Source organism: Polypterus senegalus, chromosome 13 (genome assembly GCF_016835505.1).
Source record: "Polypterus senegalus isolate Bchr_013 chromosome 13, ASM1683550v1, whole genome shotgun sequence".
NCBI classification, from domain to species: domain Eukaryota; kingdom Metazoa; phylum Chordata; class Cladistia; order Polypteriformes; family Polypteridae; genus Polypterus; species Polypterus senegalus.
Window position 1 is genome coordinate 69,897,333 of NC_053166.1, and position 25,744 is coordinate 69,923,076.

Consider the following 25,744-nt stretch of genomic DNA (forward strand, 5'->3'; position numbering starts at 1 on the left):
TGAGGTTGTGGGGAGCTTTAAATGTGAAGAGCGGTATTTTATATTGTATTCTGTAGTTAACAGGGAGCCAGTGAAGTTGAGAGAGAATAGGTGTAATATGTTCAGAGGATTTAGAACAGCAGGTTATTATCCTGTCAGAAGAATTTTGAAGAAGTTGTAAGTTATGGATACGTTTTTGTGGGATGCCAGATAGAATAGCATTACAGTAATCTATACATGAGGCGACTGGGCATTAACCAATACTTCAGTACTGTGTTGTGTAAGAACAGGACGAAGTCTAGAAATGTTACAGAGATGGGAGAAGGCAGTCCGAGAAATGTTACTTATATGGGAGGAACTACTTAATAATAATAATTATTATTTTTATGATTTAATAATTGCCATTATTAGTGTAGAAATGGATATAAATAATTGCATTTAAACGATTCACCAAAATATGTTGTATGGAAATGATACTGTTTTAAACGTTTTTTCATCAGCAAATCCGGTTTCCACATCTACCTGTATTAGTTTAAATGGCACTTTTGCCACTTGCAATATGGCGGGCGCACTGATGTATTGTGTCTACTGGGCAACACAGTGAATGTGGTGTCTTCCTATATATGTCTATGGCTCAACCGGCCGGGACCATTAAAGTCATTAAAGGCCTGGATCTTGGTTTTTATCCAGGAAAGTCACAAGCCCACTCTGACTCCTCGCTCAGTCTCTGAAGAGTATCGATCAGAACCTCCATTGGCTACATGAAGATCGCAGCATCGTCAGGAAAGTCAAGATCAGTGAATCTCTTTTCATCAACAGATGCCCGAAAGCATAACAAAATTATTAATTTCTGAAGCCAAAACACTTTTGTTACTGTGTTGGTTAAGATTGTGCCACTCTTCACACACCTTCGGCTTGATCAAATGAGTGTCACAGGTAGGAGTTAAAACAAGGACATTCTTCTATTAAATCTCACTTTGCTGCACTTGTTTTTTAATAGCCAACATCACAACTGAAAGCACTGACAGTTTCAGAATTACAACAGAACTCCAAGCAGCCTTTTCTTCATGCATGGCTGTGAACCTTCTGGACAGCAAAATGTGTAGAAAAGTAGGAAGGCTGGTAAATTTGGCAACTGAGACAAGACTGCTTCTGCATTTCACGATGTTCTCTGTTCAGACGTCTGAGCACAAACTGTGGATAAGATGTTACTCCATTGCAGTAGACAATCACACAAAAGTGGACCAAATCAGAGTCGACAAACAAACTAACACGACCAACAGATGTGCATGAGAACGGACAAGTCAGAAAAGTTAAAAATGGTGATTTTGTGATATTGTACACAAGTTATTCTACCAACCTGCACAGTAAAGAATACACAAAGAATCTTTGACTGCATCCATGCTCACTTTCAAAACTGAAAAAAGTGTGTGTATTTGTATTGCACAATTTATAAACTACACTGCAAAAAAAAAAAAACACTTAAAAATACTGCAGTCAACACAAATTAAAGATTTTAAATATTTTATAGACCTGAAACTTTTATTATACTTGTTGGTTTACTGGCCCAACATAATTTCCCAGATTTGTTACTTTTCCAATCTGAGTTTTTGGAGCCAAGTAGCACAGCTTTGTGTTGAGATCCACAATAAATGAACAACGGAAACTGCTTAAAAAAATAATAATAAAAGAGAGAGATGGAGAGCATTTTCCTTAAAATAATTTGTTGAAGACTACACATATACAATGTATGTAGTACTTTGGTTTACATAAAAGATGGTACCACTCCAATAAAAGATGGGTGGCCAGTCCGGAAAAACTATCACAGGGCTGTGAGGTTACCACAACTCAGTCATGATTCTATTAACTTCTGAGCCTTCTTTTCATTCCATCCCTGCTGAACTTCCACTGACTGACTGCAACATTAGCTTCCAGAGCCTTGCAGATGATCAACTTTGACCGCATGATTCTTGACCTTGCTTCTTCCTACTAGAGCTTTCTCTCACATGTAAACTGCTAAAACCCGCTTCCATTTAAAGTCCTTTTAATATTCATTTTCTTTCACTTGATAACATCTCCTAGGCCACCATGGGTCAGGGCTCCACTTTTAGTGAAGTCTTGGCCTGCCTACAGCTCCTATGGCTGGGATGGCACACACCAATTCCAGGGGAGGCGCAATAAAATCCACTTTTGTGCTGAAGTCAAAAACAATTTTTTCAAGGCACTGGTTAAGTCTCTCAGAGGTGAAAACGTCCATTTTTCTTAATAAAAAAAAAAGAATCAAACTTGAAATAATGAGTAGCAGGCAATGTTTCTTGCAGAAAATCTCAATCTTTTTCATGGGGCATGAGGTATCAGGTTTTTAAATCAAATGTAAAGAGTCACCGTATTATGGATTTTTCCCTCCCCATATGTCTCCGGTAGGACAGGGTCATGTTGGTTAACCAAAACAGGGAGCAGAAGTTGGAAAGAGCCTTTGTCTCCGAGGCTAGGAGTTCAGCCAAGGGTGCTGGAGGCACTGAGCAGCAGTGGCTCGTTTTTCAGGGATGTACTCCATCATGGGTAGCAAGAAATCACTGAACTGAGCAGCTTGCTCCAGTGGCCATTCATACTTTTCCAGTAGTACTTCATACAGGCCCCAGGGCTTCAGGTTTGTGATGTGCCGCAGCTCTCCTGTGTGAATTGAAGAGGAATGAACAAGGCATTATTAGGATTCATTTTTGAAAAAGTCACTCTCACTGTGACGCTCACTCTACAGATTCATTTCACGGGTCTGCTTTTATAGTAGCTTAACTTTTAAGAAGGCATTTCCTGAATGTTTCTGAAATTGTGAGACATCTATTTAGAACTTACAAGTCTGTCAGGCCAGAAACACAAGTCTACTTCTTAACTTAAAAGTAGATGACACACCCACCATTGCCAGAGTGTATCTGTATAATTTCATAAGTTTGGTAGATCCATACCATGTGGGAACCATGAACATTACTTGTAAATATTATGAACATTACTTTTTGTATTTCTGGTTTACTGTAGTTTAATGAATAAACGCCACATATATTTGAATAAATAATCCTACCTAAATAAACTGGATGACCTACTGAATAACTAAATCATAAATACAGAATGTAAGTTGGGCAAAACAACAGTTTTTCGTGTTGTTCCATCTATTAAACCCATATTCATGTTGAAAGATCATCGTCACTTCCATTTAATCACTGATATGGAACGTGGCCTTCACTCTTCGTAGGACTGAACCTAAAGAATATGGCAAATTCATTTGTATCGGCTGAACTGTTTTGGTGTGACAATGTGGTTTTGTAGCCCATGAATTACAACTCCATTTACAGATGGAGCTTTTCAAAGGCCTTAAATTCTACATTTTAAATTGTAGTAACAGTAATATGCATGCAAGCGTTTATAAACTTTGACTTGGTCATTTCGTAGTTGTGCATTTTTTGCCATGACCCCCATGTCCCACTGTTCTCCATTAATTTTTTGAATCGCCCAGTAGCCGCGATTTAAAGTTGGTTCAGCTTTATTATGCATGTAGTTTCATTAAGTTTGACCAAACCTTTTTGAAATGATGGGCAGTTTTTGGGTTGCCCAAGATGCAGGCACACATTCAAGTGACATGAAAACAGTTAATCTTCTGTATACCTGATTAGTACCCTTCCCAATCAAGAAATTAGAGAACAATCAGGCAATGATATCACTGGGTCTGACATCAACAACCATACCTTAGTCAAAGTCATTTAAGTTGTGTGTCCTGCCAATATTAATGTATGGCTGAATAGAAACTAATCCCCCTGCATTCTACACATCCAGTTACATTTGTCTCTTTGCATTAATGACCTGGTGGACCTAATAATGTGGCCACCGAGTGTATAATACCTCTTTTGGGAAGCAAAGTAAATAAATGACATGTGTCTTGATGCTCTTACCTTTTCTGTTGAAATACTCTCGAGAATATTTTCCAGACAGTGCAAAGTGAGGTGGGATCACTCCCAAAAGTTCAATGATATGAGCAATGTGATCTGAAAAGACAAATAAAGACACCATTGCACAGAATAAGGACTGTTTTTCAAAACTATAAATAAAGTCCTTAGACTCTGCCTACATGGCATACCTTCATCTCGAGTGTAGTCTTCACCAGAGTGAGGCTCAAACAAGTAGTCACCAGTGGCCAACTCAAAAGCCTGTCGAGAGAGAAAAAAAAAAGTATTAGCAGAATCTCTGATGGCATATTTTGGATATGTGGAAAACAAACAAACAATTCAGGAAGGGCATTTCAAATATTCTTCTATCCTATACTGCAGTGTTTTCTCAAAGTTTCTAGTGTTGCAACCAACCTTTTCTGATTCTGGGGTGGGAATGGGGGTTTTTCCCCTTTGGGGGGAAAAAAAAAAGGCAGAACATTTAAGCAGACCAAAAGTAACAGTACAGTATGCCGTCACCTTTCTTCATTATTCTTTGATTATGGTTTACATGCCATTAGGGGGCCCATACTGTGCTTTAGCCTGGTGTTTCATGGAGTGTTTGAAGGCATATCAATAACCTGTGCCTGTGCCATATGTGGACATATCATTTGAGCTTCATTTAAACAGTATCTTTAGATGCTGATGATGTAATTGTGGAAAAAAAAATGGACTTTTCAATAAATTATTCAACTGAAAAAAATAACAAATATCCCATTTCCACCTATGAAAAGAGCAAGTACACCCTTGGCTTTAATAGCTAAAATTGCCCCCTTTGGCTGAAACAACCACAAATAGGAGGCTGAGACATTTTTCTCACACCTCCATGCAGAATTCTTTAAGCTCTGCGATGTTGGAGGGATGTCTTGTGTGCACAGCTTGTTTTAAATCCTACCATAGCATCTCAATGGGATTAATATCAAGGCACTTACTTAGCCGTTCCAGAACCTGGCATTCAGCCATTTGTTAGTGGATTTACAGGTATGTTTAAGGTTCATGTCATGTTACAAGATCCACTTTTGGCCAAGCTTCTATCTTCTGACAGATGGTCTCACATCATTATTAAGCATCCTCGGGTATAACGAAGAATTTGCAGCAGATTCAATGTTGTTGAGCTGCCCAGGAAGTGATGCACAAAATCAGCCCCAAACCATAACATTTGCAACACCACGGTTTACAGTTAGTATCAGGTGCTTCTGGTCAAATTCTGACTTTGGTTTTCACCAAACATGTCTTATGTTACTGTGGCCAAATACAGTAACCATCTGTTCAGAGCACATTGCTCCAGAATTCCTGGTCTTTGCTTAGGTGTTCATGGGCAAACATTAGTTTTATCCTGATGTTCTTTTTTGAACTGCAAAGGTTTCTTCCTGTAGATCTAATTTGTGCAGCCACTTTCAAATGATAGACTCATATGTTTTGCTGTCAACACTGGTAAGAGCTATCTGTAGGTCCTGTGATAAAATTTTTGGGTTCTTAGTGTCTTATTTAAATTTCTTTCATTGTGCTCTTGAGTTGAACTTGCTTTAGGCAGCCTGGTCTGGATAAGCTGGCAGTTGCTTAAAATCTTCTTACCTTGCAAATGATCTTCTACCGTTAATTTCCAATTGTTTAGAGATCATTTTAAATCCCTTCTCAAATTCCTAGGCATGTATAACCTTCTTTCTGAAGGCCTCAGAGAGCACTTTCAATCTAGTCATGGTAATAACACACACTTTAACAAAAAGAGCAAACCAATCTAAATGTCACAGGTTTAAATAAGACAGTTTCCTTCAAAATCCTCTCTAATAATGTTCTCATCATGTGCGCCTGATCTGATGCACCAGATTCTAATTTTAGGTATCTGAGGTAGTGATAAATGTAGAGGTGTACTTACTTTCTCCACATGTGAAATTTATTTAAATTATACAACAGACTACAAAGTGTTGTATAGTGTCTGCTATTTCTAGATACGGTTTAAATAAAGATCAATCTTGATATTTCCATATATACAGTATTAAGAAAGAAAAAATATTTAATAGGATGCATTTCTTTATTCACAGATTGTACATGATTTGTAAATTATATTGACTCTTAAACTTTATGGCTATCCTGCCATACCTCACCTTGTACCCAAGTATTGTCAGGAAAACCCCAAAACAGCCATGCAAAGCCTTCCCCAACTTATACCCAGATGAATAATGCAAGTATGGCTTCAACAAAGAAGCAGGTAAAATGTTAAAACATGGGCTGCATGGCAAATGAAAACTGCAAACTGTTAGGAACTCGAGTAAGCAAAGCTGTTATCTGGCTATGCATCAGGGATGCACTGGCTTTGCAGTACATTAGAAACTGCTCTTCAACAAAGGAGGATAAAAAATATGCTCTGAAAGTCCTTCTGAAAATATTAGACATGCAAAGATTCACAATACACACCCTAAACATACTGTAGATATAGAAAGCACTTAATAAAATAAGCTTTACTATATCTCACTTGTAATGATAATCATGAGTCTTTGCAAAGGCTATCAAATGTCAGGTTTCTTGTTTCATTTAGAATTGTTTTGCACAAATGTAATCTAATGCAGAAAAATTGTTATTTATCATATAATTAATGAATATCAGCAATTCTTTTAAATGAGATGTTAGCGCATAAATAAGGTGTTTAAAAATGAAAAAAAGTATACTTTATTTCAATGTTATGGTTTTACATGTTAGAGCATTAATACTCATCTAGTTATCGAAGGCCTCAAAAATCAGATAACTCTAATCACAGGTCACAAAAACCACAAAATAGGTTATATTTGTCATTATTTACTTAGCAAAAAAAAACAAAAAACAAAAAAAAAACCCACAATATTCAGAAGACACCCTCTCCCAATTTCAGTACTCGTAGCCAGAGATAGATCCCAAGTCTAAAGGGCCCACTCTCCCCAACCCCTAACATGTTGAATAAGTGTGTTAAGCATCTTCATTTGGAAGAATATTTGTATCTATACTAAGTCAACAACAACCTAATAACATCATTATAATAGCGGAGTAGATAGTACATACTACATATTGTGCCGGGATTAACATGCTTTATACGAAGAGCTGGAAGCCAGGAAAAAAACACAACAGCCTATATATGCTTTGCATTTAACAATAAAATATGAACATTAAAACCTCTTGACAACACATCCTGCAATAGCATGAACTGGGCTGGCTTCCTTCCCCAGAAATAACCACAAAAATCACAATCATCAGTGTGCTGTCCTCGCTAAGGAAGTCACAATACCAAAATTCTGATAACGTAAAGCTACAAGCTTTTCAACAGTGCTGATAGTGAATGTCACTACTCTACTCATGTACGACTGAAATAGACAAATTACTTTGGAAGGCACAATAATATATAAGAAAAAATTGAGTAAAAACTACCTATAAAATGTCCAACACTGGTGATAATACAACACTGAATCAAAACATGTTCAGAAGAAAAAAAAAATACAGAAGACATGAAAAAAAAACAACCTTAGGAACACATGCCCTGGCTTTCGCTAATTTTACTTTCATTTCATTATGGAGCTAGTTCAGACAGTATGGCATATATGTGATTGGTAAAGATTAATTAGCTAGATGGAACATCAGTCCGGTTAATCTTTTAATTCCAGATTTGTACTAAGGCTAAGCAATAACAAAATTTGATCACTTGTGCAACAAAGGCCATTTTACAATAGTTCTGAAATAATGGAGTAATGTAAAACTAACAAGATTGTTTTCACAAAAGGAAACTTTAAAGTTTGGAGAAAGGTTAAAAAAAAGAAGAAGAAGAGGTACAGATTTGGACAATTAAAGAACCAGGGGTTTGTAATAATTGAAATTTTAATTATTTTGACTCATCCATTAAACATTACTCTTTAGTAAGCTTTTGTAGCCAGCTAATGATGCAAATATAAATCTTATAATACTAAATATTACAAAATTAGCAAACTGATTCCCTAACAAATCAGATTTTAAATAATGTTTTCAGAAAAACAGCTTTAAAGAACTTGTCTTGGAATTAACTAATTCAACTGGACAGATATAAAAATGTTTCAATTTTAATTTTTTATATCGTTTAAAAGCTGTATTTTTCTGCTGCCTGTGAGAAAATGTCAGAGAATAAATGCACATTGTAAGATTTAATAGTCATTGGACAATGTAGCCCTGGATTTTACTGATGTGTAATGTACGAGGCTGTAGCTGCTGACACACACAAGGTGCCATATAAACACCCAGCACTCCCGCCAGCAGTAAAATGCACTGGAGTCTGTAGCGCTACAGTACAAACAATGTTTTGGATTGTGTGGGAATCAAGGATAATAAATGTAATAAAAGTTCTATGAAGAATATATATGCATGCAAACTCCAATTCTTCCCTCCTTGCTTTCTCTTTCTGGAATGCAGTGTTTGATAACAAATTGGTGATTAGTTTCACAATTCCTGTGATGTACTATATTACAAAACAGGTTAAAGAGACATCACTTAAAAATGTTCATAAGTTGTTTCCCCTCCATTTATATTAGTATTTTCTAAGTATAACAATGAGTCAGATGATGTGTTTTTATCTTTAATTGCTGAAGGGGAGTCATTGGTAAGCTGTATGTTTTAAAAATGATTTTTGATTGATTTGCAACATTTTGTTTTTATGGTGTAACAAGGAATTTACTCCAGACATCATAAAGGTTTGGGGCAGCCACCTATATATTGTATCCTGGCTGCAAAAGTTTTAAATAATTAAACAGAGATGTTCACAAGACAGAGTCCAAAACAGAACTGCCAGACTGGAGGTAAGCTGGTGGCTTTAAAGGACCAAGGATGTCATCCAAATAACATGTAGCCTGAAGCGAATGAATAATTATTATTCCTTTATTTTTTCTCTTCTTAAGTTTCCGACCAAATATTTTATTAAACCAAATGGTTCAAGATGAATACAGGTATACACTGGTGTAAACGGAAACAAGTTAGATGAAGAACTGCTGGTTCCTTTGTCATTACATATTTTCTGCTATCTGACGTTAGATTTACCCAATTTTAAGCTTTAGCAGGGACATAATGTGTGTTGATTATGTCCTGAAATGTAAAACCACAAAACTGAAAGAAGGTACATCATTTTCTATTTCACATCACTGGACAACCATATAAGACCAAGTAGAGCAGGTGTTGAAACACCTTCAAGATGGGCAGACCTTCACTCACTTAATGAAAAATCACTCACTTTTCTGTCTCTGGCCCAGACTTTCCTGTCCAATCATGATCACTACATATAATATTTCTCACCATGCAAGCTGTGCTCCAGATGTCAGCCGGAGTGCCATACCCTGCTCCAACCAGAACCTCTATAGACCGGTACTGCCGTGTCTGAATGTCCTCAGTAAAGTGCTTGTGCTAGAAGAAGAAAACAATTCTTTAACTTCTGAGAAGCAAGAGCAGTTATTCTAAAGTAAACCAACTCATGCAGAATGCAAAAAACAAATGAAACATTAAACAAATTCTAGATATTTTAGTGCAATTTGTAAGGAAATCTATCAAAACTTCATTCCAATGCAGTACAAAGTCAATCTCATACTGGGGTATGATGTGATTAATTCATCAGCGATATCAAATTTTCACTTGTGTCATAATCTAAAAGCAACTGACATTGCTCACTTGTTTACCAAGCTAAAATCCCACTTTGGAATCCCACTTAATCTCTTGCTGGTGCCTGTGTCACCTCATTTTCACTCAAGTCCAGCCTAACTATTACAGTTATATATTCATTTCTATTTATATTCATGAATATATTAATTTCTTACTTATGCTTACTACACCTCAAGTCATTTGTCGCTCGTGAACTATCCATGTACTTGGATGGTTCTTGCATTTCAAAATGATGCAGTTATAAACTTCGTCATTACTGTGCTTGAGTTAACTTTTGTATGAATTTAAGAAAATAGTGATGTCCAATTAGGTTTGCAGACTAGTTGTTGCAAGATAAAGCTAAATATGAGCAAAATTGCAGTCTTTTATCATTTTTTAAATTATTGATCCATTAGATTGCAAATGTTGAGTTGAAATCTGGAGAAAAGACAAAATATAAGCTGTTTATTCTTCAAAATATCAGCATGAGGACTTAAATTCTATTTTTTTAAAGATTTCAGGTAGGAAGGAGAGATCCTTACAGCCACCATGATTAAAACCGGCATTTTCTTTGATTTAAAGATAAAGCAGCAAAAGAAAATGCATTTGTTAAGCTACAGACTCTACAGATAATACACTTGGAACACAAAATACATGGGATACAAAAATTGGAAATGATTAATGAACTTAAGGATGTATTATTCAAATAACAGAAACATTTAGATTTACTCAGCATTAAAGAGAAAGGTGCAGCTGAGGTAACTTTCTCTAAAGTTGTAGCTCATTTCCTTTACACCAATAGCAAAAATCTCCTACATATATTTTTATTCTATGCATTTCGGCATTAAATGCTCCCTCTGCTTTAGATTTTACTCAGGCAGGTCATATCACTTTCAATGTTCCTATATAGTATGTGAATAGCATTGGCATTCACTAACACATAGACCTGCACTATACTTAAACCATAAGTAAATTAAAACCCATTTTTATTCACTTGCTGATGACAGAATACATTTTCACTGATAGCCCCCCAAAAATATCATTACATCTGTTTATATTGATGACATGGTTGTTATGGACAAGACAGATTACATTGTACAATACCCGCAATGCAGTATGTATATGTGGCAGTAACAGCAAATTGATTTGATCTGTTAAAGACGGCGAATTTGTCATTTAAAAATGTGGACTATTATTCTTTTCCTTGCACCCACGTTGTGGAGGACAGGAAATGAAAATCTAGACAAATGGACACTGTAATGCAGTCTTTAGACCCTAAGGCTTTTAGTTACCTACAAGCAAATATGCTTTTCACCCCTTTCAAGGATATTCAAAATTTGCTTACCACCCAGCAAGCATTGCCCAAGTCAGCTATCTTGATACTAAGTTTATCTTCATTCTGAGGATCCAGTGGATTCAAGAGAAAATCTGCAGCACTGAAAGCTAAAACAGAAGAGAGGCAGAGGCTACTAAACTCAGAGAGATGAATAAACAACACTGATCAAATTGAACCATTAGGGTTTTAGTACTCCTTTGATTATAACAGTTTATCTGAGGCATATTGGCTCAACAAAGTTCACTGAGGGCTGCTGGGGGTAAAGACGTTTGATACAACCAGTGCCCTCTTGTATTTTTATTCCTTTCTAAATTAAACATGCTGCTGTCCCCAGTTTCCAACCTTACTGTGTCTGAAGGGAGACAGGAGGTGAGTACTTTGGTTAGGTACTGGAGTGGACAAGTCACAGTACATTGTCTAATTGACAGGATTCAGTAATCACTTAAACAGGCCATGGCAGACTCCAATACAAAGCATGGCAGCTGTTTTTTTTTTACCTCATGTTCTCCCATTGTTCATTCCTACATATAATAAATCTGCTATCATTTAATTATAGTATTCTTAAAGGTATTTCTGGCCGCAGATGGCTGTCACAAGAACATCTGCTATCACATTTCAAAAATGTGAATAAACCTTGTTGGAAAATTGTACAATCAAAATAAAATTAGAAACTGTGAAATAATCGTGTTTTTTAATTAACTGAATTGTAGGAACAAAAACAGCTCCCCCTTTAGCTGTCAGTGGATTAAGTTTGAAGTCATGGACCAATTTTTTTGTTTGCCATGTAGACGCAATAAAATTTGAAGCTTACTATTGGGTGAAAGGACTCCTCTCCTGCTGTCTTGCTCGGTAGAGTACCCAGAAAAAGCTGAACCTGACGTAGGCGAAAGAAGAGACCCAGACATCTCTGAAAGCTGAGACTCGGGGCTGGTAAAACGCCCATACCCAGAAGATGTGTGGCCATTACAACCTTCATAACCTAGTCCAGAAGAAGTAGCGCTTGACGGACTACAGGCAGCACTTTCCAAGCTTCCAGTTTGGCATCCATTTATTTTGCAGGTCTTAAGGAATGAGGATGGAAGGTGTTGAGGATTTGAATCTGTAAGAGTGGGTGTAAAAAAAAAAAAAAAAAAAAAAAAAAGGCACAAATGTGACTACTACCCCTCAATATTGACAAATATTTACAACTACAGTTTGTTATCAAATTAACTTTGTTTCTGTAAATGACAACATGAATTACTGCCTAATTCATTAAAATAAAAGTTGACAATAAAATGAATTTCCCTAAAAGCATAACTGTTCAAAACAGATCTAATACTGTACATTCTGTTGTGTAACTTTAAATGTATTGCATAATAATGGAATAAAATTTTACCAGCTTTGAATGAGGTTCACTTGCCAGTATTTGTGGATGTGTTCTCTTACCATATGTGTTACACTCAGGTACTGGGCACACAGTACTCTTGGCAATAGGAATGTATCATAGCCTCATCGACCAGCAGCACTGAAAGCTGTTCCTGGACTCTTAAATATGTAATTTATAAGAAAAGGAAAGTCAATCTGTTCATGAAAATATGCAAAGTGTCAGGGAACATCTATTGGGAAAGCCATGTAAGCATGTGTTGGATCTTTGCTAAGGTGAGCCTGTGACCACTCAGTTTTTGCTGAAGAGGTATTTTTTCCTGTGTGTTGAGTTCACCTTTAGACATTCCATTTTGTAAAAGGATTTTGTCTAGTAAACACATCATTAGTATATTCTGGATGGGATGAAAGCCAGTCCAACATGAAACAGTCTATAAACACAAGTGACAAACGAGAAACCATACAGTCTCATTCTGGCACCACACCACCTGTGTGCTTTGCTTCAGCTGACAGTTTTCATGTTGTCTGTCCACCCGGTTCTTTCTTTCTATTTTTTTTTCATGCAGTCAGCTCAACAAAGTATTTGGTATTAACTGAAATTAATAGCCTAAATTTAATAGCCTTTATAACATTTGGATGACCAAGAAAAATAGCAATGCGAGGACAGTTAATGAGCAACAATTACAGGATTTGAAAAGCTGAGATGGTCGATTTCTGACCTCTCTTAACTGAGAAGTGACCATACCATGACTAGTGCTGCGCAGATTTGACCTGTTGATGACATAACACAGTAAACTCATTTACATTGCCTCAATAACCCAGTGATCACACAGAAACTAGTTTTTAAAATGCTATGTAAACTCTTATTCCAGTTAGAAAAACCGGGTTTTCAGCCTTTGAGAAACCTGATTAACAGAGGTAGATTTTTCTGCTTAGGCGATTGCATTATTCCTTATTCTAGCTGAAATAAATTGTCTCAGTGTTTCAGAAATCACTAAATATATGCTGATGAGCTGAATGTACAGTGCTAAACTCAACTAGACAATCTTGAGAGCAGTAAGATAGTATGTAATGTAACGAGTAAGCTAAAGCAGTACTCTTATTGAAGTAAAAATACTTGCATTACTGTTATTCCAGCAGCACTGGGTGTAAAGCAAGAAAATCAGCACACGTTTCAGGGCCCAATTGCACAGCAAGCACAAAAAGAGGGTGCAATATGTATTCTGGTAATAGAACCCTATAAACAGAGTGTCAGTTTGACTATACATATGTATAAGACGCAACACAATTACTTGAGACGCCATGCTTATTTTAGGATTCACCGTGGCCGATGATCATATTTGTGCAGTTTAATGACCAGAGAATTTTGACAAAGAGGAACACCTGAAGATTACTTGCTCACGTAAACACAAATATTTAAGAAATCAGGCTTCTGCCTTAAACCGATTATGTGTGTGAATGTAAGTAAACTTCTTTCAGCTCCTCCCGTTAGGGGGTCACCACAGCAGATCATCTTGTTTCATATCTTCATTGCGCCTCTCTGACTTTGACCAACCTGAGCTGACCCTCTAATGTGCTCATTTCTAATCCTTTCCATCCTCATCACATCCAATACAAATCTTAACATTTTTAACTCATAAGCACACTATATAGTCCTAAAGATCTGTGCCACAAGCTCCCTTCATTATACTGTCTCTCTCAACATGAACCACTCACTCTCAATAGGCTGCTTTTCCAACCCTCCTTCAAACTCTTGTTCTTCCAATAGAAGGCTTCCTCTTACTGGAGAGCAGACAGGACAGGAATTTCTCTGAGAATGCAAGTCTCCATTGCTGCCTGTGGTAGCACAGGTCAGGGAAGGCAGTGGTAGATGTGGGCTCTGAGTACACAGTGGGAGGGAAGGAGAGGGTAGGGAAGACCCATCTAACTCCTCCATTTTCTGAATGTCTTTAAGTCTTTCTTCAAGTAGTCGCTGTTGTCTCTTCTCCTTCTTCTTCATCTTTTTCTTCTTATTCTTTGAAATCTTACCCGTCTGTAAACAAAAGATATTCCAATCAGCATTTAAAGCTAGCTAAAATAAATTCATCTTAAGATACAGGTGGCTAAATTTCACACCATTCATTACATTCACCAACAAACTCCATGCAGAAAAGACCAGATAAATCAAATAGTGGCAGATTTAGGACTTGTCTTTAAGCAGCTAAAGAAGGGAAACTTAAAAATTGACTAAAACCTTCACAGAAATTTGAAACTAGCAGTCACTCCTTATCCCCCCCACCCAAACCATAACACAGCTGTCAGTGGTGGACCAGTAAACAGAAATGGACGACATGGCTAAGCACAAATGCAAAGTGCTTAATAAAACAGGCCAGAATCCGCCTTGAACAACTGAAATAAAATGCATACAAAAAGCCATTCCACTAAGAAAGCTTCCGTGCTTAAGAAATAAAAAAAGGAAAAAAAAGTAGCGTACACTTTTTATAAAGCTGGGTTTCTTGTTTCTAAGAATGACCAAGAAAGACACAGTGATGGACAGTGAGTGAAGAAGGGTGAACAAACCAGTGACATCATTGCCTCCACACATACAGGACAACAAAAGGGATAAAACCTGCCATGAAGATTCAATGCTATCAAGAAAGAAAAAAACTCTAAACATAAGACAAGGCCTCAAAGAGAGGGAAAAAATTACACATATAAACAAAACTCACTCCAATTAGCTTTGGATTATTCACAATAAATTCTCAACATCAAAGACAATATACAGTATGCTATAAGAGTGTCATGGAAAGAATACCATACTAACAGATGGGTTATTGGACAGCTAAATGAAACCAAAGAACTATTTCATAAAGTAAGAGAGTTGGCTACTTTGGGCACATTAAAAGGAAAGTTAGCTATATGGAGAAAGACATCATTCAGGGTTGCACAGAAGAAAAATGCAGTGGAGGATGACAGAGGAGAAGACGAATATTTCTGACTGGACCAGGACAGGAATCAAAAAGCGGTCCAGGCGAGAGAAGACTGTGAGGCATGAAGACGCACTGTCAACCCTCCCAAAGAAGGACGGTATTGAAAAACAATAACATGACTACATTTTTTTAAGATTCATTCATTTTAATTGTATAACGCAAGATTTAATTTTAAGGACAGCAGTACAAAATAACAGGAGCCAATTATCTTTCAGATATGGTACTCCACACTGTTTGGGCCTCAAAAAATTTGCTTCAAATTTGTTTCACCTTCCCCTCATTAGATCTGAAGTCTAGAATTACTATTACTTTATTTCATGTTTTTGAAAATGCAGTTTGCACTACAGTGCTGAGTTTAAATGTAGGTTAAGTTTTGATGACTATGAATAAAACTGAACAACAGAAAAAAATGACTACTAAAGAGGTAATATATAACAGCTCACTCACTATATGTATGTAATGTATGTATTACTCAATATGAATATGGACTGTGCATGTGTCCAGAATCACAAAGAACAGTACAAGAGCACATTCAAAAATGTTGAAATACATTATTTTATGTTTACTCTCAAGTTACAAAGAACATACATACCAACAAATCTCATGAGTCTATCTTACAATGTATGGTTTTGGTACAGGACTTAACACCTTACACCTTTACATTTTGGTGCCACTGGCGCCAGGTCTCACCACAGTATTCAGCATTAAGTAGAAACCAACTCTACATGGGTTTGCAATGCATTGCAGGCCAGTTAGGAATGAGGGATCCATCCATCCATTATCCAAACCCGCTATATCCTAACTACAGGGCCATGGGGGTCTGCTGGAGCCAATCCCAGCCAAAACAGAGTGCAAGGCAGGAAACAAACCCCGGGCAGGGTGCCAGCCCACTGCAGGGGAAAAAGGGATATATGTAGAAAATGAGGGTTGAATGAGAAGAAAAGAAAAAAATTCTTTAGTATTAAAGCAATGCTTCTGCTTCAGGAGAGAGAGGATACTGACTGAATGCAGCCTTTGTCAGCATTTGGCTTATTACTGCAGCTCCAAAAGATACAGTTCCTGTCTTAAGCAAACTTCAATCTAGGATACATTTACAAATGCAAAGCCACAAAATGAAATATTCCATAGGCACAAGAGAATAATATACCACAGATTTCTATACTGCAGAAGGCCTGTGGCCACCATGTACAGTTGGTTATGCCAGACCTCCAGCAGTTAGCAAACACTGTTTCAGAGACAACTTCCAGAACAATGGACTTGTCAATGGTAATTTCACTGATCTGCCAGTTATTTGAATCCCATTACTTCCACTTGTTTCCCAAAATTTCAAGGTGCACTGCAACCCCCACATATGCCAAACCCTAATCAGAGGGCACTGAATAAGCATAGCGTCCATGGCTGCAGCTATCTTGTCTTTTATCTTCAGAAGTTGTGAAGTTTGAATGCAATATGTTCACAGGTTGTGTAATATCAAATTCCAAGCATATGCATCACCTCCCTCCTCAGACAAAGCAGTCAACCCAAAACTTGAATGCCAGTTGTATGAGTAAACTCCATGAAGCACTCAGCCTGGCAGAACACTACATAGAGGGAAACAAAAGAATCTATCGCTCAATTACATCCTTTCGAGTTTCGAGAATTCATTAAGATATAGAATTCAAAAAGTCATTATTAATTTATCTATAGATTTTCAATGATCAATATATTTTATGGATGTAGTCCTATTTGTGTTCATTTATTTTCTAAAAAAAATAAAGTTTAGGTTTCTGAAAAAAAAATTAGGCCTTCAGTTGTAATAAAATGTTCTAACTTTGAAACCTGAATGAACAAATCATTAATGTATAGTGCACAATAATAAAAAGCATAATAAAAAATAAGTTTTGATTAGGATTGGTAACTCTAAATTTATTTTTTCCCAGGGATATCATTGTAGATCATCTTAACAATTTTCTCCTGGTCATTTCCAAAGTGTGACCAAGATGCAGATTCTAAGGACATGGCTGACCTTCATCACTAGGTCATGGCCTTCATCCTGCTTCATGCAAATCCAAACCCAATTGTTCACACAGACACAGGAAATGCCTGGCAGATGTGGTTGCAACAACCAAATCCTGAGAAACCACACCATAATACCACATTTTCAGCAGGTTACAACAGTATTTTGGTGTCAAGCTCTAAAAATGAGGATTAGTATTTTGACTTCTACTAATTCATCTGCTTTCATCATTTAACAATAATTTGGATTCCAAAGTGCAGTTTGCCTTCCTCAATTATCAGAAACAGAATCACTTTTATTTGCCAGTACTTAAAGTACAGGAATTTGACTTGGTTAATTTGGAGCTGCTTATAACAGAACACAAAGACAAATTACAGAAATAGCATAAGTTAAAAAGAAAAACTTCATACAAAGTTGTAAAATAGTACAATTATAAAGGACATCTAAAATGATGATGTGCAAGTGAGAGTGTGTAGTATGTATGCACATGCACACACATACATGTACATATACTGTACACACACACACACATTTTCATACAGTGTTTGACAGAATGCATGAATATACAAAGAAGACAGTCTAAATTACTGGTTTGAGGGGGCTATGGTTCGGACAAAGAAACTACTGAGGTGTCTGTTAGTTTTAGTTTTAATTGACTTGAAGTGTTTAACAGAAGGGAGTTTTTGTAATAAGTAATGAGCTGGGTGAGATGACTCTGTGGTGATCCTTTTTGTCTTGGTTAGTGACACAAGATGTATACAGATCTACAACAGATGGAAGAACACAGCAAATTATTTTCTCAGCAGACATGCTGTTATTTTTGGAGTGTGCCGTTGCTGAACCAAACCAGACAACAATGGATTACACTTTAAATTATGGCTTTGAAAAATTGAACTAGGTTTGGCTGGGAAATATTTAATTTCTTTACTTGTTGTAAGAAGTACAACCGCTGCTGAGCCTTTTTAGTAATAGAAGTGGTGTTAATGTCTCAGCTAAGTGTGTTTGTGATAGTTGTGGCCAAAAATTTGAAAGATTCCACTATAGTGAATGCAGAATCATTAATTTCTAGTGGGACAGGTTGTAACTGCTCTTTGAAAAAGTCAGTGACCATTTCCACGGTCTTGGAGGTATTAAGGACTAGGTTGTTGGAAACATACCAAGACACAAAACAAGACACCTCTTTTCTATAAGCTGTTTTGTTACCATTAGTAATTAGACCAATAATGGTGGTGTCATCAGTGAACTTAATGGATTTTACTGAAGGATCAGTGGGCCAACAGTCATTGGTGTATAGGGAATAAAGTAGGGGGGAAGGTACACAGCCTTGAGGGACACCTGTGCCAATACGAAGACGGTCTGTGAGGAGGGAGCCCACACAAATGTATTGTTTCCAGTTTGTCAAAAAACGTAAATTAATTTATAGATGGAAGGATTCTGATCAGTCTGCAGAAATTTAGTTAACAACAGTTCAGGGACAATGGTGTTAAAAGCTGGACTGAAGTCTATAAATAGTATACTGGCCTAAGTTCCTTTACAGTTCAGAGGCTACAGCATTAAGTGAAGGCCCATTTTAATGGCATCTTTCATAGATCTATTTGCTTGATATGCAAACTTGAGATTGGTTAGCCATTCAAATATTTTATTAAAACTTATGTAAGAGCAATAGGCCTGTAATCATTGAAGCAGCTTATTTTATTGCTTTAGGGAACAGAAACAATAACAGAAGACTTAAAGCAATCTGGTATGGTACACTGTGCAATAGACTGGTTAAAGATGTCTATGAAGAGAGGAGTAAGCTGCCTAGCACTGTTTGATAGTTGCAGGTAAAACAGAATCAAGACCGAGTGACTTTTTGCAGTTCTGTTGTGGTTGTAATGAGGACAAGTAGCTATAAAAGCAGGGAAGAGATCACCTTGAAGTAAATCAACAGCTTTGTAATCTCCATTCCTGTGTCAAACTTAACCTTACACTTGACTAATCCTTCTGTTGAATCAGGGTTCTTTGTGGAAGCCAGGATACACCATTAAATTAAAACTAAATTTTCTGTATTTTAAACTTACAATCCACACACACACACACACACACACACTCTTAAAGAATTCACAAAGCCAAGTATAACAAAAATGAAATCAACAAAACTGCATGATTCACCAAACTCATAAAAGGCTTTGTTATCCTGCTTATCCAGGACTGCGATGGCAGGTCCTAATGGCCACCGTTACCAAACAACTTTATTTTTGTCACTCTTCTGCAGTTGTATAAGACCCTCATGTCCTTTTATTTATTTTTTTTGAAAGCTTTTCCTATATGCACCCTTCTGTTCTCAGTTGGGATGCTGCTACAATACTGCTCAACTTCATGAACTGCTTAAATGGTATCCAATAAAAACTCCTAGCTTTATAGTGAGATATGGGATTTAAAGGGGTGAGTTAGACGGTGTAGGAGAAACCCAAAACAAAAAGAGAGACTAGAGCGAGAGATATATAGAAGATGAACAAGAATCACTTACACCTGTTATTCTTGGGTTCACACAGATATTTAATCTAACCAAAGAACAAACTCATTGTTTCAGTACACAACACAGCAAGAACAAAAGAAATAACACTGAAATAGAACATGACAGTCTGCCATTATTCTGTACTTCAGACCAACAACTCCTAGTGCTCTCCATAAAACACCACTGGCACCTAACTACAGTATTTTATCTTGTATGTGAGGCCCACCTTGACCTCGAGATTGCGACCATCAGTTGGCCCGGCAGACTCTGACAGAATCTGTCACAAATGCAATGTGCTTTCAGGTGGCACTTCCATGATATTTCTATCTCATTAAGCACAGTGTCACGAATTTCATGTTTTAAAAAATGAAAAAGATAAACAAAAAGCATAATGTTGTTTACAAGATTTAAGTCTTCTTTTATGTGTCTTTTTAAATTATGAATACAACATAAAACACAGAAGTTAAGAATAATAAGATAAAGGGGGCAGAGATGTCAGGTTCCAGCTGGTTTTCTGTCCTGTCAGATCTAAGATGCTGTTAAGGAAATTATTTAAAATTTAATAACTGAATAGAAAATGTATACAATTTTAATAACATTTTAATAAAACACAGAAAAAAGCTAACAGTAATAAAATTAAGGGTGGCAGAAATCTGAGATTCTAACTGGTTTTCTGTCTTGTCAGCTCTATGATGCTGTTAAAAAAGAGAGAGAGGAGAGGTTGGGACCATGCACTGATACAGCGTGCTGCCGCACCCACCACATGACAAACCACCTCAGGATCTGAACGAGGGAGCTAGAGTGCTGCCGTACAATGGGTGACACCTCATTAGTTTAAATGGAACAATGCAAGTTCTTTTTTTTGCCTGGAGTGCCAATTCTGCCACTAACCCCCATGTTTTCCCTGGATTTACGTTAGCGCCATACCCAGGACAATGCAATCGCAAATTAAGGACCTTCCTCGAGGGCCCAATGGAATACAGTCACCTGGTATTTGCGGCATTCGAACTGGCAAATATCCGAAAGAAAACCAAATTGGACTTGAAGGAGGCAGTCAATTTGTTGACCAAGTGCAACTGAGGAGGATCACTCGGAACCATAACATTCACCCAAAGGTGCTGCTTATTTTGGCTAGACTGTCCATTACTACTCTTGGATTAAACAGGGGCCTGCTGGCTCCCCAATAGTCCTTTGAGGCTTATGCTAGTATATATATATATATATATATATGAAAGTTTTATATGTACATATATCTCTCTATTATAAAAAAATCTTGGAAGGAGATGAGACGTGATTTTCTTAGAGAGACACTTTCACGTCCCACGAGACAAGACTTTGTGCCAAAGAGATTTAATTATGCCCGGGAACGGAAATAAAAGACAAAGATTAGATGACAAAGTAGAACGTCATAAAGAATTCAAAAATGTTGGAGCGGTACAGATGCAGAGCAGGTTAGAGATAATGGAAGTACTAAAATTTGAAAGACTCAAAAAAATGATAGTAAAGATTGCATTTGCACAAACAAACAGAAATTATTACTTGGTGAAATAACGGAACAGCGAAACGAGATCGAACGTATTGTTCAGATTTAAACTTTAAGTCGGAGACTTATAGATTGTCTAATTTGTGTTGCCATCAGGGAAAAGTAGTGTTTCTTCCCAATGAAGAGGCGTATTCACAAGAATGAAAAGATTTGTTGTTTGATTAAAGTGAAATTCTGTGAGAAAAAATTTCAAGCCCCGCAAGGCAAGAGCTTATGCAAAGAGATTTGGAAAAGTCCTGCCCACATAACCACGCACACTGTTCAATCATTTCTCATTTTTGTGAATGCTATTGTCAAGACACATTTCTTGTAGAGAGAAAAACGATAGTCACTTATGGGCAGTTATATGTTGCGTTGTCACAATGTAATTCCAAACACAGAATCAAAATTCAATGCGATATTGACAAAAAGGCAAAAATGAAAAGAGATTGAATATATGGACATAGGTGATATGACAGAAGTATGTAGATATTGTTTGGCTTTAAACCTTAAGTCGGAGACTTGTAAATCGTCTAATTCATGTTGCCATCAGGGAAAAGTAGTGTTTCTTTCAAATGAAGAGGCCTATCCATGAGAATTAAAAGTTTTGTTGTTTGGTGAAAATGAAATCCCCATACACGTGAGGCAGAGCGAGCAAAGTGAGCAGGGGAAAACCTCCTAGTTCTCATAAATAAAGCTAACCTCAAACAGTACTCAGTATGATGAAGTGAACTTTAAATTTCTAACTTTCTTAGTAACTTTCCACAGTCTATAGGATGAAATTCCGCTTGTTTTCTGCCTTTATTTACTTCTATGCATGTCTGTTAGGCTAGGGATTTATTTGTCTAGTTAGAGCAGCTAAAGTAAAAATAGTACCGGTAGTTCTCTTACTGCTTTCCAATAGATTAGTTAATATCTAAATAGATATCTGGGCACCAAGCACTCTGCAGAGCGACTTCAGAATATTTATTTCTAAGCAATATATAACAATGCCCAGAAGAAGTAGGAGAGGGGAGGCATTCCAATACACAACTACAGATAAACTCAATCTTTATATCTCCAGACTTCAACAAGGCCTCAATTTTGTTGTTCTTCATATAATATTGATCATGACCTCATTGAAGTGAAAACAAAAATCTTCCTAGAACAGCACCGCATTCAGCAACCAATCCTGAATCAAAACAAGGCACCCATGCATAAAAACTACATTGAACTACTCAGCAGATCCTCAGATTGTTGTCCTGTGGACACATTGGCTTTCACATTTGTTCACCCCTCTAACCCAGGAAGAGACATACAACAACACCCAGAAGAATAAGATGCCTATGGCCACAAAGAAAACAACACCGACACTGTCTTACCCAGAGTGCATGAAAAAGGCCTCGGATATCCAGCATCTGAAATCTCAACAGTAAACTCTATTGATTTGAGGGGAAAACAGCTTTAGAGTCTTAAATATGGTAAATGTGCCTTCCCAGAGGCTGAAAAGTGAAATGTGGAGCTACTACACACAAAACAACCTGACTGATGCCTAATCTCTGCATATTTAAATAAAATACTCTTCATCACTAGAGGGCAGCAATCAGCCTACATTATGGAGTTATGCAGTTGTACTATGTACAGGAGCAGGGTTACAGCAGATGAGAAACTCATTTATCCATTTACTGAATTTGCTCCATCTAGTACATCATCATAAAAGTCTAAAACTTAAACTAATCTTAGGTGAGATGGCAGTGCAACATAGGATACTGGATGGATTACCTGCTTAATTTACCACACAAAATTTTTCTATGTATAATCCTCCTGGAAATCTAATCCAGCTTTTGTATTGTACCTTTGTCACTACTGCTGCCGTAATGCATGGGTTCCTAGTTTTTCCAATTAAAATGAAATGAATCTTGCTCTCCTTCAGTGAATGCTGGAAGCTATTACGAGAACAGGCACAGCTCAAGAGTTCAATAAAAAACAGACCAGCCCAGAATGAAAACACCAAGTACAGTTTCTGTGAACCTTCAGGTTTTGCATTTAAGTGATGTTAAAGTCTCATCCACTCAACTTGGCAGAGTCAACTTAAGATATAGGAGTACAGTAGTTCTGTACACATAACCTATCAGAAGTTAAACAATATGTAGATTGAAATGTCCTGACTCCACACACAATGCACGTGCTTAACAGAGATACTTCGCCAATTCTGATAGTGTATACTTCTCATTTCAAGTATTGGTTTATATTATTTTGAATGGGTGGCAAGAGAGCAAGTGTCAATAAATTTATTATATGAGCTTTAATGTGCCCTGCAGAAGACTGACAGGCGTCCAACTGGAGGGAAGATTGCTCCTGTACAACTGCTACCAGGAAACACAATTTGAAAAACTGGCAAGAGGACTATAACATACTCAACCCATTTCCTCTTGTATTGAACTAATGGAAACTTGGTCAAACAAGCATTTAACAAAATTGCATAAAGATTAAACTTCTATTAAAGTTTAGTGCACAGTGGTCAGCGTTGCAGCCTCACAGACTCCACATCCTTGGTTCACTGTGATCATGTTCTGTGTCTCTGTGGACTTGTATGTTTTCCTCAAGTCTAAATTTTTTCCTGGGTACTCTGGATTTTCTTCCACGTCTCTCCGACATGTGTGTCAAGTTAATTGTAAACTCTCTATTGGATCCATACTGGTGTTTTGCATTACAGGGCCTTGTCATGGAGTGACATCCTGTTCTGGGTACCTGGACATGCAGTATACAGATTACCTTGGACACACAGTACCTTAAAGTGCACTTCTGCCAATACAAGTAGATGCTCTCAACAACTGCAACCCTGAAATGGCTTAAGTGGGTTTGGGAATGATATGCTGTATTTCAATTTCAGAAAAGATTTAAGAAACCCAATATAAGATTGGAAAAAAAGGGTGGCAGGGAATCATACTTACATATTTTCCTTTAAATATATAATGTGGTTAAGTGCTCAAAGGTGAACCTGATTTCTTGAGGCAAACTATTCACCTATTAAATGTCAAAATAATCACTAAAAATAATATAATCAGCCATTTCTTTTAGTGGTGTCTCATCTCTGCTGTAGCCTATCACTTTTTACATTGGTGGTCCAGGGTTGGTTCTTGCTTCAGGCACCAAACACATTTATTAAAAAAAAAAAAAAAAAGTGTTGTCAGGAAATGGATGGCTTGACTACACTGTTGGCTAAAGGAAAATGGCTAAACAATCATTCAGAGCACCACTGGTACACTCTTTCACCTCAAATCCATGCTGATCTCCTAAATCTGTTCCAAGCTAGGAATATTATCATAAGATAAGCAATGCTGCTGGCCAATCAGATCATATGGTATATTCTCGAGTAATTCCCTGCACATTCGTACTTCTTCTATTTTGTCCAGTGAGCCAACCAAATAAAAGCCTAATTAAAATGACTATCATTTCTGGGAATATAAAAGGATTAAATGAAGAGTAAGACTCCAAAATAAAATACTACTAATAATCTACTATAACCAATGGTAAAATAATGTATAAAATATAAGAAATAATGTATAAAATCAAATTTGAAAAAGGCCTTACTGCCACAGTACCAATCTGACCAAATGAAAAATAAGATATAACCAAGTAGTGCTGTAACTTTATTTTAAACAAAAAGGAACAAGGCAATTAAACTAGCATATTTACAAAGGACTAAAATTGCAGACGACCCTGTTATTGTGAGTCTTTTAAAGGATAAGGAAGATAGCCACTCATATTGTCAATGAGTATGTACAATGCTGTGATCATTCCTTTTTACAGCTGAATATCTCTAATACAAATTATATGGTTGTAGATCACATGTGCATGCCTCTTTCCACAGTCTCAACTTTAATTAAATGAAAGACAGTGGAAATGGTGAAGCACTATAAATATTTAGGGACACTCTTTGATAACAGACTAATCTTTGATCTCAACACATTGCAAATTTATAGGAAGAGGCAGACACGGCTTTCCTTTCTTAGGAAACAACTGTTTAAAGAGGACAAAATCATAATAACACTTTTTTACACGTCCTTTATTTTATATGTTGTTTCACTTGCTTTTATGTGTTGGCTTGGCACCCTCAGTATTAAGAATATAAACCATTTTAACAACATTGTAAAAATTAGCAGTACAAGTTTTCGTTAGCTAATCTTGCCACTGAACCTTGTCAGTTTAAATGACTAAAAATCACTGGGCATGTCTAATTCACCAACTGCATGCCGACCTTCCAGCACAATCCAGCTTGCCACTTTTTGTGACAGCCAACATCATGCCGCCTAACAGAGATAGCACTGTATGAAGGCTTAACAGCTAGAAAACGTTCGGCTGCAATATCAACCCTTTTTGCTCTCATCAAACAATCAAGTTTCTCTTTTGTTTGTGAGGTCCAAAACACCTGCGTTCCTTGTATCTTGTTGCTGCATTCTATGCATTGTACTTCTGGATGAGCACTCATTGGTTGTCAGCTCTCACGTTCA

The 25,744-nt window shown here is 36.9% G+C and overlaps 1 protein-coding gene across 2 annotated transcripts in view; it reads right to left on the reverse strand.

The window, feature by feature from the left end:
* Nucleotides 1–1,486: 1,486 nt before the first annotated feature.
* Nucleotides 1,487–25,744, reverse strand: part of srpk3 (SRSF protein kinase 3) — a 94,409-nt gene continuing 70,151 nt past the window's right edge. Inside the window, exons 10-17 of one of the 2 annotated variants that reach the window (XM_039774991.1) lie at nucleotides 22,613–22,669; nucleotides 13,984–14,299; nucleotides 11,717–12,004; nucleotides 10,915–11,012; nucleotides 9,231–9,338; nucleotides 4,106–4,175; nucleotides 3,921–4,013; nucleotides 1,487–2,652 (exon numbers count right to left, since the gene is read on the reverse strand). In XM_039774991.1, coding sequence (XP_039630925.1) covers nucleotides 2,468–2,652; nucleotides 3,921–4,013; nucleotides 4,106–4,175; nucleotides 9,231–9,338; nucleotides 10,915–11,012; nucleotides 11,717–12,004; nucleotides 13,984–14,299; nucleotides 22,613–22,669 — 1,215 coding nt within the window. In that variant the 3' untranslated portion in view covers nucleotides 1,487–2,467. The remainder of the gene's footprint in view (nucleotides 2,653–3,920; nucleotides 4,014–4,105; nucleotides 4,176–9,230; nucleotides 9,339–10,914; nucleotides 11,013–11,716; nucleotides 12,005–13,983; nucleotides 14,300–22,612; nucleotides 22,670–25,744) is intronic. The other variant, XM_039774992.1, reaches the window with a different exon arrangement.